This window comes from Ischnura elegans, chromosome 9 (assembly GCF_921293095.1).
Source record: "Ischnura elegans chromosome 9, ioIscEleg1.1, whole genome shotgun sequence".
NCBI lineage: Eukaryota > Metazoa > Arthropoda > Insecta > Odonata > Coenagrionidae > Ischnura > Ischnura elegans.
In genome coordinates, this window is record NC_060254.1 from 26,487,637 (window position 1) to 26,501,853 (window position 14,217).

The window sequence follows — 14,217 nt, forward strand, 5'->3', positions numbered from 1 at the left end:
CGCAATTTTTTCAAACGTACTAACCAAATTCTTTTACCTGTATTTTGTTCGGATGGTACCGGGACCGAGGGAAATCGCCGTACTAAGGAGGAAAACGTACTAAGGAGGAACGTACTAACCAAGTTCCACTGTAATTTGTACATAATGAATACAGTAATGGTGGGTAACGAATCGCAATCAATGCTTTTTGTTTTCTTTGTTGAAGGAAACTACCCTATTGCGGACGGAACGAGAGACACCATTTTTATTGGAAGAAAAATGTTGTTGCAGTAAGTGCACTAAGTGCCAAAAATATACAGCTTGAAATACACATATTTCACCTCATTCAAATAAAGGAAGACATTTAAAACTAATGACCCTACTGAAAAAGAAGTGGGCAATAAGCAAATTTGTGCATGAAATTTATGGATATAAAACAAAGACATTCATAAAAAATCATGTTTTTCTCCTCAAAAAGCTTTCATTCATGTTTTTTGTAACACAAAGAAGGTATTCATGGAAGAAACACAATATAAACCTACCTGCTCGAAACCACCTAATATTTCTGTGGTGTCCATTGAAGAATTAACAGGCATGATTCTAAGCTCTCTTCCAGTTAGATGAGCCAACAGTTGAACTAATGATGTTTTGCCACTACCAACACCTCCAACCTGTAACAAGTAATAAAAAAAACTCTTCAAGTACCTCTTTCCCTATTGTTATTTGTTTCAAAATCTTAACAGAAACATAAATTTTGAAAGCAAAATCTGATATCTATGAACTAAAGATTAATGACAAAGCTTTACAAATAACATACATAGATTAAAAGTCCAAAGGAAGAATGCTGAAATGAAGAAAGTTTTGCTGGCATTGTAGTCGGCTTCTTGGTAGTCACTGAAGTAACGATGCAGCATTTTTTCCACCCTTTGCTCGAAGTAGCCACCCCCACAAGTACATTGTACTTCATAAACTCAGCAATTCTTCTGCATAGGTATGTACTTGATTTTTCACTTGTACTATGAAAGATTACCGAGTACCTGAGTATATGACGACTGGAGTTTATGAAGTGCAATGCACCTGTGGGGGTAGCTACATAAGGTCGAGTGGTTTGATATGAGACATCTTGACACTCAGAAACTGGAGACTCTGAGATGTACAGATTGGAACATTACCTGGCCCACTTTAATCAAAATGGCCTAGTTGAAGCATGGAACATGCCTGTGACTTAGTTTGAGGTGAATTCTACCCTCACCTATCAAAACCAACCTTTGAGTTGAATCACTGAGTGAGTGAGAACGTACACAAAAACAGGCCTCCAATTTCAGAAAAATGCGAATTTAAGTTTGGATGTTACGGCCTGAACATTGTGGAGGATCCAACGATCACCTATTGGAAAATAAATTCACATCAAACTGTAGAACGACTTACCAGAATTGGGAGCCATTTCATCTGTACACAGGCAGCTAAGGAACGGAGAGCATTGGAACATCGGTGAAGCAATAACTGGTCGGGGTGGGGATGAGCATTGTGAGCCATTGGAGCTGTCAAAGGCTCAGAAAAATATCTCATCAAAGACATGTCACCAAATAATATAATGTCTCTATCAACGCGGACTCGAGCCAAATCCCATGCAGGTGGCTTATAGCTAGAGCTAGCAAATGTTTCCTCATACAGCGCTTTCACCTGAAAAAGATAAAAATAATATGACACCAAGGAACAGCATGGAATTCCTTAAACTTTTAACTGTCAGAGGGCCATTATCGGGCCTTGCTTACTTATTGGCAGCAAGATACCTGCCTACCAAATCACTGCCTGATTGGAATATCTTCTATCCAAGGCATGGATTTATGTGTTACCCAAGCCAGTTAATCGTAAGAAAGAACTTCATAATCCTTGATTGCTTGTGAATAACACGAGATAGTTATTATTACATATTGGCCCTCATTGGTGGAGCAAAAACTGCCATGGGCTGATTTATAGGTTCAATTTCTTACAATATAAGCAATAATATAATTATTATAGCTTTTTAAATAAAATATTCAACCCACATAATTCTTTCATAGTTTTACTGCATTAACATATCTTCAGCTCTGCATTCAGAACTCTAGACATGCTACATAAAATGAATACTGCAAGTAATGAAGAATCTGAAATCTTGCAAACTTCCTAAAAACAATCTAAGCAGCCTTTGCACATCCCTTTGATAATGGGCAGGCTGTTAAAGGATTAATTCTATTTCATATCTTATATTCTCACAAAAATAAAATGGGATTCCCACAAGAGAAAATTGACCAGATGTCAGGTATTTCACTGGAGAAGGAAACTGAAATGCTGATGTCCCCCACATAATGCTTCAATGTCCCACTTTTACCAGTTTTCTTTTTTAAGTTCCTCAACATAGTTCATGCAATGTAAAATTATACAGCCTTAAGTGCTTCTATCCAATAACCGCACATCTGTGGCTGAATGATAAGTGATAGTATGATCATTCTTTACTTGCCTTCACAAGAGCTTATGTTTTTTTGTTTCTGACTGTTGCAACAATATCCACATGCTAACAGAACCACCTCCTGGTATGACAGTCTCTTGTGCAACAGTGTGCAGTGCAACTTTTTGACATGGATTCTAAAATACGATTCCAGATATCCCACAGCATTTGGTGCATCTTATTAATCCCAGATCCATTATGACATCATGATATGCGACCATGGATGCATGGTTTTTAGAAATGAGAGCTGTTAATTGCTTTGCGATATTTCATTTGCAAAATTACATACAAATATGCAAGTAAATGCAAAGGCAATCTTACTACTCTGTGAAATAACACTGGTACGAAAGAGGAGCGGTAATTGAAGATAGTTGAGTGCATGGAAGAGCATCGTCCTTCACATTCAAACACAATGAGCACCCAATATAGCAAGCTATATTGGGTGCTCATAATATAAATTTTCCGGAGATGGTGAATACTCGTTCATCTGAGCTTCCACTGAACTCTTAGACAGAATGGAGGAGTTCATATTGAGATATTTCTGCAATTCTGATTTAAATTTTAACGTAATGGTCATTTCTTGTACAGATATTTTGACAGCTTGTTGTAGATATGGGTGCCCATGATTTTAATTCCATTGCTATGTACTTTCATCAAGGATAGGACAGTAGTCTTGCTGAGAGAAAATGCAAACACATACACAGACCACACAACTCACCTTATCTTTGTCACCAGGTGTGCGCATCCTGTCAACATACAAAAGCCCAATGAACTTCCCAGGGTCCCACTCCGGTCCAGAACCATATCTCTTGGAGACGTTGAAGTGACGGTTCATTGCTTCAAACCATCGCATGAGGTCTCGCAGGTTGAACTCCCATGGTGCTCCCCTCTGGCCCCAAAGCCTCTGAACTTGAATCTCTTGGACAAGACATGAATTAAATTTCACAGCTCTTGATACAAGATCACTTGGCGCATTTGGAAAAGCAGAAGAGAGGATGAATTCATAATCTTCTGATGTTAGTGGATCAATGAACACCTAGTAGGTTAGACCAGAGTAAAAAAAACATACTCAATACCAACTAATAATTGCTTACTTTCCCAGTGATATGTTTGTAGAAGGGTAACATGTCAAGAAAATCTCAATAACAATTTATAATTTCCTTGCTCAACATGGCCTTGTCTAATATTGCATGGAATAATAGTGGCAACCTGAAAACATATGATGCTAAGTGACCCTACCCACATTACACAGGAGCAAAAAATGAATGGAAAACATGACCAATGAAAATTCAACATGATAGATTTCTTATGCAGATAAAAATGTGGATGAAAATATAATGGATTGTCAGAGTGGAAAAATATAATGGATTTCATATGAAGTTCACAATTAAAAACAGTCAAAGTTAAAATTCCACTTCCAATTCAACTCCACAAGTAGGCTACAATTCAGAGCCAAGATATTTCTATCAGAGCCATTATATTTTTACTTCAAAGAGCAGTTATAACACCAATTTTGTTCACGTTATGTCACTCCTGGTATTATTCATTTTAGCTAAAACCCTGAGGAAAAAACACAGGGAAGCACTAACCTGAGTGAATCTGTTGAGAAATGAGCGAGGAAGTCCACGCCTAGCACCACCTTGATTCAAAGGATTCTGACAAGCAAAAATGCGAGTGGTATCCTTCTTAATGCTAAAACTACGACCAAGTTCAGGAATAAAAACTTCTCCCCTGTGGTCAAGCACAGCATTGAGTCCTTCCAAGACTGATTGAGATGCCAGGTTGAGCTAAATGAAAGAGCATATGAATTGATAAGAAAATTTTACACACAAACATATCTCCCATCTGAGGGATGATTTCCAACTATGAGATCAGTTTTGAATTTAATATGTACACATAAAAGGGTTTTAAGTACAATAATGTAAGGTTTGCTATACTAGAACATCTGAAATTCCTCTTTCTCTGCAATTAGCAAAGAGATCAAATTGATCCCTTTCAAGTTATCTGCACATATTTGCAAACAGAGGAGTGTTATTGCTTTATAATATAAACATAAGTGTATTTACTAGCTGTTCATTTAGTTTTAAATGTTTGAGCCAATCACACACAGGGCACAAGAAAAGGAAAAAACAATAGAGGCTGTCACTATTTTACCAAAGTCTCATAGCTCCAATTCGAATCTCTCATTACGGTGTACTTTTGCAGAGGGACTCATGATCAGAATCAATATTTAGAGCATATCATTATTGTAGCAACAACAAAGCCCAAATACTTGAAATATAATTAGTAAGAAAGAAACCATTATCATCACTTATATTAGTGGAATTTATTCCTTTGATTTCAGACACATCCATTTCTTCACTAGATCCACTAGACTCAGAATTACTGTATACACTGCCCTCTACAGTCTTCATCTTCAGAAAAATATTATAACAATTCTCCATAATCAATTTTATTAGCTCTCCTGAGAGCAAAGAAAAAGTCTTCATTCCATTTAGAGGCCCAAAGTACTCTAAATTCTAGTGATGACACATTATCTAATTAAAGGCAGTACCAACGAATGAAATAATCTAACATACACAAAAAAAGCTGCAGAAATTTTTGAAGGATAAGCTGTAACAAAGTGATTGCCATCATGAAAACTCTTGACGCTATCTCCCTTCATAACATGTACTGCGTTTCTCGCTGATCAATCAAATTGGTATCCGATGATGTTTAAGGCAAAAATGAAATCATTTCTCACAATAACTACATTGTTGGCTCTGCTTCTATGTTCATATAGTTGCCGAAATATGCTAAACAGTCAGGAGAGAAAATTACATCACCTACAGTGGTTTCCAAAAAGAATACCAGGCAAATTCGAAGAAGGATCATATTGATCCCCCAAGTCATTCTAGAGTTAAAGCCTCAAAACAGCTTAATGGTTAGTGCATTGGGCTGCTGATCGAAGGGTCCTGCATCCAAATCTTGGGTGAATCCTACGGATATTCCAAATAAAATCCTCAAAATGTGAGATGATCCAGGGAAGGAAACTACCACCCCCCCCCCCCCCCAACCCTGAATTTTCCCTACCCATGGCTTAATTTGGGGGAGCTCCACCCTCAGCTAACCACACCAACCTTTGGATTGAATCACTGAGTGAGTGAGAGACTTCATCTATTCTTTCACCAACATAAAAGTGCATTTATCTAAGCTGCATACATTGTTTAAATTCTTTTAATCAATAATTCAAAGATGAACAACTTTCTGCATCAACACTTCAGTGGACCTGAGGAAGCCAACTGGAACGTTGGCGAAATATTGTCCTACAAAATGGATAAACGCGGAAGAATACCCGGAAAAATCACCAGATATCAATAATTCAAAGAGACTGTTTTAAGCAATGCTTTCCAAAGTGGTGGATATTTCAACATTACTGCAGAGCCAGCTCACTTGCTTCATACATTCTAATTATAAGTAAGCGATCAGTGAGCATTTCTTTCAAAATTGTATAATAATTGCCTCTACCGACTAAAACAAAATATTACCTCATCCAAAAGAATCCAGCTTCCTGCCTTGAGTGCTTGAAGGAATGGTCCATCTTTCCAAGAAAACTGCCCACCCTCACCACCCTCCACCGGAAGATCAGCACCAAATAGGTCGGAAACATCCTGAAATCAGATGTTGTCAGCTCATATAAAACACTACATTTTACCCTTCATGAGCCTTTTCCTCTTTGGAAGTTAGTCATAGCTCAGCAATGGTTGAATTTTGGAAAATTAATGAATTTTAGCTTGGTTTCTGGCATCAGTTCTCAGTCCTATTACTGTTTCATTTTCATTGCTAATTTTTAAAAGTTACCAATGATTATCGCTATTTATAATACAAAACATCATACATTCAACTATCTCAAAAATGATTGGTCCCATAACATCACTGTATTTGCAAAATGTAATGTGAATTAGATTCAAGAAATATTTTCAGGCAGGGTTTTACACAAATTGTTTCGGGGCCAAATTTTTTTTAGCTTCAGGTCTGATAACCACTCCAACCTCAAGAATTGGTGATACCAAGATACAAATCCCTAAACCACTGCATCCCAAATCTTATTCTCTGAACACAAGATGACTACAAATAGAGAGAAAATCCATGAAGAAATTACTTTCCACAAGCACAAAAATGCCTTTCAAGGCACAACTAAATACTCAATTACAGAACGCAGCATTCATTACAGAAATTTTTTACTTTCAAACGAACTTAGTAAACAAATGTTTGGGTTAGCTAGGAAACTATGCCACCTATCTAAAACCATAATGATTCAAAAGTGTCTTTCTCTCATGAATACATGGCAGAAAATCACTACTGATCATTAAGAGATGTGTTCAACATTTTGAGTACAAGATATATCTGGATCAATATCACCTATTAACCTGATTATGATGTAAGGCATAAAATCAGGGAAGGGGGAATCAAAGAATCAAGTTAATGCATCACTGATTGAAAACGGGATTCTACTAACAATGATTAGATTATCAACATTAATTAGATTTTCAACAATTGTTAAAAATTGAAATAAAAAACATTAAAATTAATCCCAAGCTTCATGTTGTTTTAGATTAACTTAATTATAAAGGGTTAATTTTGACAAAATGCATACTGTTTGCTCAGAGAGGTTAATTCGCACGAGGCGGTGGTTGGCCTTGCTGGCAAGAGCAGACACCAGGGCAGTTTTCCCCACGCCTGGACTACCTTCCAGCAGAATTGGTCGTGCCGGGATTTGAAGGGCCCTACAAATGCGCAGCGCATTTCTCCCAGAAGTGGGCGAACCAAAGGCGAAATACTGCAGTATTGAAGAGTTATGGTCCAGCACTAAAACAAGAAAAAATAGATGGAATCACAATAGATGCAGATAATTATGGAACTGACAGATAGCAAACAATGCATAGGAATAAATACATTACAATCCAAGACAGAAATCACAGACAAATCCAGCTACACTTTCAGTTAAAACTATTTCGATACTGGATGACATTTTTTGTGAGGTGAGGGCAGAATAACAATCATCTTTAGAGACACCCTCTACTTTTAGGGTTGCCGTTTAAAAAGTTAACAAAATTCATACTGTACTATACATAAAATAATAGAGGCCTTTGAGATCTGGTGCTGGAAGGTAGTGCTGAGGATAAGAAGGATGGATGGATAGGTGACAAATGAGTAAGGAATTGATAAGGATAGGAGAATGAAGGACACCGTTGATCGCTGTACGCCAAAGAAGAACATGGTGGATTAGCCACGTGATGAGAGGTAGCAGTTACATGGGAAACATAATGGAAGGAAAAATTGATGGAAAAGTCCCCAAAGGAAGACTAAGGGTACCCGTGCACTGATAACCTTTAGAGGGCAACTATTTAGTGTATACGTATATATATACCCATGCACGAGGCCACAGTGTCGTGCTGTGAGTTTCATTTGAACTTCCTCAAATCAACTAAGTAGTTGCTTTGTTAAAGTTGCCAGTGCACAGGGGCCCTAAGGGATAAGTACCGTATAAGCTCGTGTAAGAGGCGCACCTTTTTTCCCAGACATTGCAGCCGAAAATGGGGGTGCGCCTCTTACACAAACTTCTTATCTTCCCCCCCCCCCCTCCCCTTCACCGGTTGCAAGTTCACGGGGAACTGAGTGGCCTTGGTTTTCAGCGTGAGTCAGTCATCTGAAACCCTGGGTCAAAATCAAGCGGCAGGCAGGGGAGTTTCTCCCTTAGTGACGTATTTTTAAAATGCTCCTGTTTGAATTTTTTGCAAGCATCGCGCCGTCACATCAGTACCCCAGAGGTGAACATTGAAAAGATCGCGCGGGGTGATTCGCTCCGGAGCGCGCGCTAAATTTATTGCCGCGAGTGGGCATCCCGCGGCATTTATACTGCATATAGTAATATTGGTGTCAAAACCTGCGGTTGAAAAAATTCGAACGAGTGTGCTCATTGTTGGACTTAATAGTGGATAGAAGAAATCGGAAATGCTTATAAGTGAAGAGCGCTGAAGGAGAGGTCGAGGGGAAGAGGGCTCCCTCCCCTCCGTATTTAAAGCTACGAGCGAAGGAGAAAGGGAAGAACACGTCCGATCTTGCATGTGACGTCGTTGCCTTTAAAGCGAAGGGGCGAACGCGCAGCAATGTGATGTACGCAGTTTGCGTTGCCTGAGTTTCCAGTCCGTCTCGTCTTGTTTGAATGCGCTTATGCTACGCTTGTTTCTTCCGAAATTGTGCTGTTTGGACTATGTTGAATATTAATAGCCTTATTTTAGCTATAACTCTTTGTGTCAATCAATTAGAGCTCAAAAAACTTAAATGCTGTAAGATATACGTCGCGTTAGGTCTAATTCTTTTTAGAACCTCGTGCATGTCATACAATTGCTGAAAGATATCGAGATATCTTCGAGCTCAGAAGGTGACTCACGTAGCATTTGACCTCCAGAAACTCGGGGAATTGAACCTGGTAGACCGAAAAAGGTCAGTTGGTGGAATGGGGTAGGGATGAAACACGTTTCCATTGTTCCCCTGTAACTTGATATTTTCCTGTGGAGTCTCGGAATGGAAAAAAACGGCAGAGGCATTAGCTGATGGAGAGCCGAGTGTAGTTCCGTTAGGCCCCTTCCACACACACCGATTTTGGCCAAAAATATTGGCCGATATTTTACCGGCGAAGCGATGCTTGCACACACGCCGGATTTTTACCGGTCAAACGATACGTTGCTAAGTTTTTGAGCCGGCGTCGGCGATCCACAGTGACAATAGCCGGCAGCTAACCGGCATTTTGCCGGTGCCGGCGTGTGGTCGGTACGTGTGCAAGCTCCAATGCTCTCCCATTGTTCACTATTGGAATGTGGACGGCCGATATTTTACCGGCTGTCCAAAATCGGTGCGTGTGCAAGGGGCCTTAAATCTACGACTTGGTTATTATCCTACGGCGCTGAGATTGCCCCGATTGTTGTTCAATCTCTTGGGAAAGCTCATGCCATTTGCCTGTTGTGTTTTGCCTTAAAATTTTCCACGGCTGCAATTCTATAGCAATACTCCTGCGAGAGCTTTTAAACAAAATTGTTCGTGAGTAGGACAAGCAACGTAGAGCGATGGCGTATGCAAAGAGAGGATCGGAACTCTTTCTACTCCCTCTTATGCCGCCGCAGTTATCAAAATTTCCTTTTTCAAATAGTACTGAAAGAGGACATTTCGATAACTGTCGAAATTCCAGGCATACGTCTGCAACACCGCACGATAGGACAAAAAAAGTCGCAAAATTTTTTTTCTTTATAGCTTCGATCCTCAAAATAGGGGTGCGCCTCTTACACAAGCTTATACGGTACCTTGGACAGATGCAGAAGGATATTGGCAAGGAGAGCCTCAGGGAGGTTAAAATACTAGCTTGAGTAAGGGAAATATAGAGGGCTCCAGAATACCAATGTTGGGATTGCAATACTATGAAGATATAAATTATAATACACTAACTACTTCGCTACTTACTCCCGCCTCTCCATTTCTAACGACACCTGGCCTCTCTTCACTCTGTTCCACCCCTCACCCTCTGGTCTTCTATGGTTCTTCCCACGTGTCCTTATTCTACAGTTATTCCTAGAGTCCTCCTTACACCTTGCATTTCCCACCCCTTCTTCAAGCATATGAAATCCTCCCCACCTCTTTCTCAAAGGTATAAAGGTGATGTTTATATGTATGACAGTGTCTCATACCAGATGATGGCTCTGAGAGCCGAAACGCGTCGTACGCATGAAAATATTGTGGAAAAGTGCTACCATCTTTTATTTAAATATGTCAAACTTCCATCATATAACGCCTGACTCTATTGAACTTACAAATGAAGAAAGCATGAACACCTAATTATTTTATAACTCATTACTATCATAATGAAATTCATTAACAAATGTAGTAAATTCTTATCATTTAAAAGCATTTATACTGTGGAAATTCAGGAAAAGAGATTTTCATGAAATCTGGTTCATTGTGGATTTTATTACATGCATTTAAGGAGCTCAAAAAATTCGAGGAACTTTACCATGAGCTATTAACAGGTATGCTCATTCGAAGAATTATATTTGACAGAGATACATTACATTGTCCTCCAGCAGGGATGAAGAAAGGTTCAGCACCAAACTTGGTTGAAAGGATCTGGAAGTTCAATTTCTGCTTGGAGAGAAATGCATCAGCATCCAATTGCACCCCAGAGCTGCGCTGAACCAAGTGGACAAGATGTCGCACAGAAGCCTCGTGGAAAGACCGAACTGATGACTCCCTGGAAGAAATAACGAGTCAACTATCAAGATATGCAAAAAAAAGATGTAACAAAGTCTTGAGGAGATGATCAACAAATGCAATGGCAAAAGTTGAAAAAAAAATTGGCTCATTGAATAATATAATATATTGATATCATCCTCATTTTTTTAAATATTCCCACAAATATAGATCAAATCTTTTGTGGAATTCTTATTTAATGCAATATAAAATATGTGAGTAAATATTATAATTCACTTATTATTACTGACCAAATATATATTTTTAATTGCACAGTTTTTATATAGTTTCTGTTAGCATCATTCACATTTTCATAAAGTATTGAAAAGAAAAACTGTGGATAACATCAACTGCATTACTTAAGTATTTTAGCGATTCTATACAATCTATAAATCACCATTCATACCACTTAATGCATAAAATTGGCATTGATTTCAAAACATCTAATGGGAAACTCACTATCTTAAATCTAGGAGTATAATGAGCAGCAAAAACCTAGGATAAAATTTCACTTGTCTAGGAGAAAATGTATTGATGCCCATAGGTATTCCTCAAAAAAAAAAAAAAAAACCCTTTCTTTATAGGACACTGATTTAGAAAATAGAACTATTTAAAGTGTCACAACTACCTAAAATATGTAGGTGTTTGTTAAACAGTCATCACCCAACAATAACAGCAGCATCTTTCATAGGGATACTTACTTTTCTGAACCTGAAATTCCACTTCCAAGACTATCCAAAAATGTGATACAAGCTCCATGCACTATGGCACTTGGCAAATCCAGATTTGAAGGACACAAGTTTCTCTTACTTTCCCCAGCTCTGGTCTTTTTTGTCGTTAAATTTATGAAGTTGATCCAGTTCAAATAGTCCCGAAAGCTTATAGTGAACCTGTGGGAAAAAGAAGAAAGTTTCAAGGAAGTATTACAAGAGATTTAAGTGAAATTCCCAAAATTTCAAAATTACTATATAGTATGTTTTAATGAAAGGAGAATAAAAATGATAGAAGTGTGTCAAATGTATTCAAGTCCAGGTATCCAGATTGATACCCCAGCAAATATTGAAGAAAACCGTGGTATTCACCCCGACTACGCTGATTGAAGTAATTGAGTACTAATGTAGGCATACAAGTCTCCACTTCAGGTGGGTAGGAACCAGTCAACCAATTAAAATAGGGAACCAGATACTTATTAAGTGCGAAGAACCAGTCTACTTACTAGTTCTGATATTTTGAATAGCCCTGGTATTCAAATTAAAAAAATATAATGTTAGAAATTCATAAATTAGGGATGAGTCATTTCCATTACTTGATTCATGAACTTAGATCCACACTCAATACTGAAGCTAAAAAGAAACAATACCAAAATAAAGTTTTTTACTAAACTCCATTTGAAAACTTTTTAAAAGCACACTGTATTTCTCCGAATATAGTCCCCCCCTAATTTTGAGGCTTTCAGTATTGGGAAAAAATTAAAAAAGTGCATTCGAATATAGTCCCCCATTTACTTTCACTACGGGCATTTTTCGATAAAAAAGGGGGACTCTTATTCCGATAAATATGGTATTTAACATTTCATACATCAAATACAGTGATTACAGTAATACTAGGGATGCAAATTTCAATAGATAAATAATTTGATGAGTGATGTAGTTCACATGAAATGAAAAATAATTAATATGCTTTGAAAATCATTAAATAAAAACGGGACATTAGATAAAGAGCTGGAACTGAAAACTGAGACCAGTAAAACCAAGACAGGAACCGAACCGGAATCAGAACTAACAAAACAGCTGCACTGACCCATCCTTGAATATAGGTAATAAATGCAGAAATCATAGTAGTTTTCATCAATTATAGAAATTTAAAGCAGGTCACGAGGAGAAGAAATTCATTTTGAAAAAATATTTGTCAATCTTACTATGAAGTAGCTTATCCAGTGGATTACAACATCATATACTCAAGAATTGACAATTATATCCCTAGTGTATTTACTTGATAATTAATGGGGTTAGCCATTACTAAGTGTATTGTAGCCACAAAAATATTTAGCAATGACTAATTCTAAGTATTACTTCTAGTATAATGGTTTAACACCAGTAGGAACTGAACATGAATTAATGATGTAATACAACTACATACATAAAGACAAGACAATTTTTTGTTGATATTCTTGCTGCTTTTAACATCAAAATAACCAATTACACTCCCATCAGAGTTACTCATGGCATACAGTAATATACAACATCCTAACCAATATTGATCTTAAAGATGCAAGCACCCAGGTAATTAATGAGCATATCTCCGATCATCTTCCCATGATTGCAACCTTTTGCTATAATGCAAATCCTGAAACCAACTGCCAAATCTTTTCTGTCCAGAATATGACACACTTCCTACTAACTCTCAATTGACTGGTCCAATGTCTTTAATGCTAAATCCTTTGAAGAGAGGTTCCATAGTTTCTACTCAAAGATTTTCTGCATCATTTCAAGGTATAATTTTCCATTTAAATAAATAAATTTTCCATTAAAAATCCACTCCCTCAGACAAAAAAGTCCTGGATCATTAATTATATAAAATTCTACTCATCACATCTAAAAAAAACTGGCCTATGAAACAAAATTGTCTGGCAGTACCAAAAGCAAAGAGCATTGCAAAATTATGAAAAAAACAGTATAGACTTCTTCTCTCTAAAGCTAAAAGAACCTGTAATGATGAAACTTTATCTAAAGCTACCAATAAAACTAAAGCTGCTTGAAAAATTATGTATTGTGCCAAAAATAAAGATAAAAACTCTGCCTCACCCAGTTTTCAATCCACTTCTAACGAAAAGTCAAAATGCATGTCTGATCTAGCTGATGCTTTTAATAGGCATTTTAACTTATTGCCTGACACCTAAGCTAAAAGTTCTGTCACAATTTCTACAGCATTCAAGACACCTTCTATCTTTATGATGCCCTCCAATGAATCACAACTAAAGTCAGTCGTAGCGAATTCATGTCAATACAGATTTAGTTGTGGCATTGATGAGAACCCTGATAATGTAATACTCCTCAGCTATGATAGGATTAAGTCTCCACTTCTCTATCTAGTTAATGAAACACTGAGACTTGGCAGTTTACCAAACTGACTCAGTGTCTAAGATTGTGCCCTCTTATAAGAACAAAGGTTATATAGATGATTTGAATAGCTATAGACCAATGAGGAACTTGCATGGGTCGTAGATTGCTCTAAAAACTATTTTGAATAAGTCAAATGGATACATTAGCTCGCAAAAATACCTTCAGTTTCTCCATTCAACATCAAAGGAGATAAAAAAATTGCATTTAAAATCGAGAAAAATTTCTCTGAGCCGACCACTGCGCGAAGACACCCGAGCGTTGCCGAGGCCAGGCGTGACGTCATAGGTGCCTAAACAACCGTAGGGAGTAGGGAAATACGCTGAGCGCTTGGTGTAAAATTTGCTTTGA

The 14,217-nt window shown here is 37.6% G+C and overlaps 1 protein-coding gene across 1 annotated transcript in view; it reads right to left on the reverse strand.

Annotated features, from left to right (window-relative positions):
- Nucleotides 1-14,217, reverse strand: part of LOC124166118 (midasin) — a 163,107-nt gene that overhangs the window by 83,917 nt on the left and 64,973 nt on the right. The window contains exons 28-35 of the mRNA XM_046543775.1: nt 11,449-11,637; nt 10,570-10,748; nt 7,104-7,315; nt 5,995-6,117; nt 4,057-4,254; nt 3,186-3,503; nt 1,408-1,662; nt 522-650 (exon numbers count right to left, since the gene is read on the reverse strand). Coding sequence (XP_046399731.1) covers nt 522-650; nt 1,408-1,662; nt 3,186-3,503; nt 4,057-4,254; nt 5,995-6,117; nt 7,104-7,315; nt 10,570-10,748; nt 11,449-11,637 — 1,603 coding nt within the window. The remainder of the gene's footprint in view (nt 1-521; nt 651-1,407; nt 1,663-3,185; nt 3,504-4,056; nt 4,255-5,994; nt 6,118-7,103; nt 7,316-10,569; nt 10,749-11,448; nt 11,638-14,217) is intronic.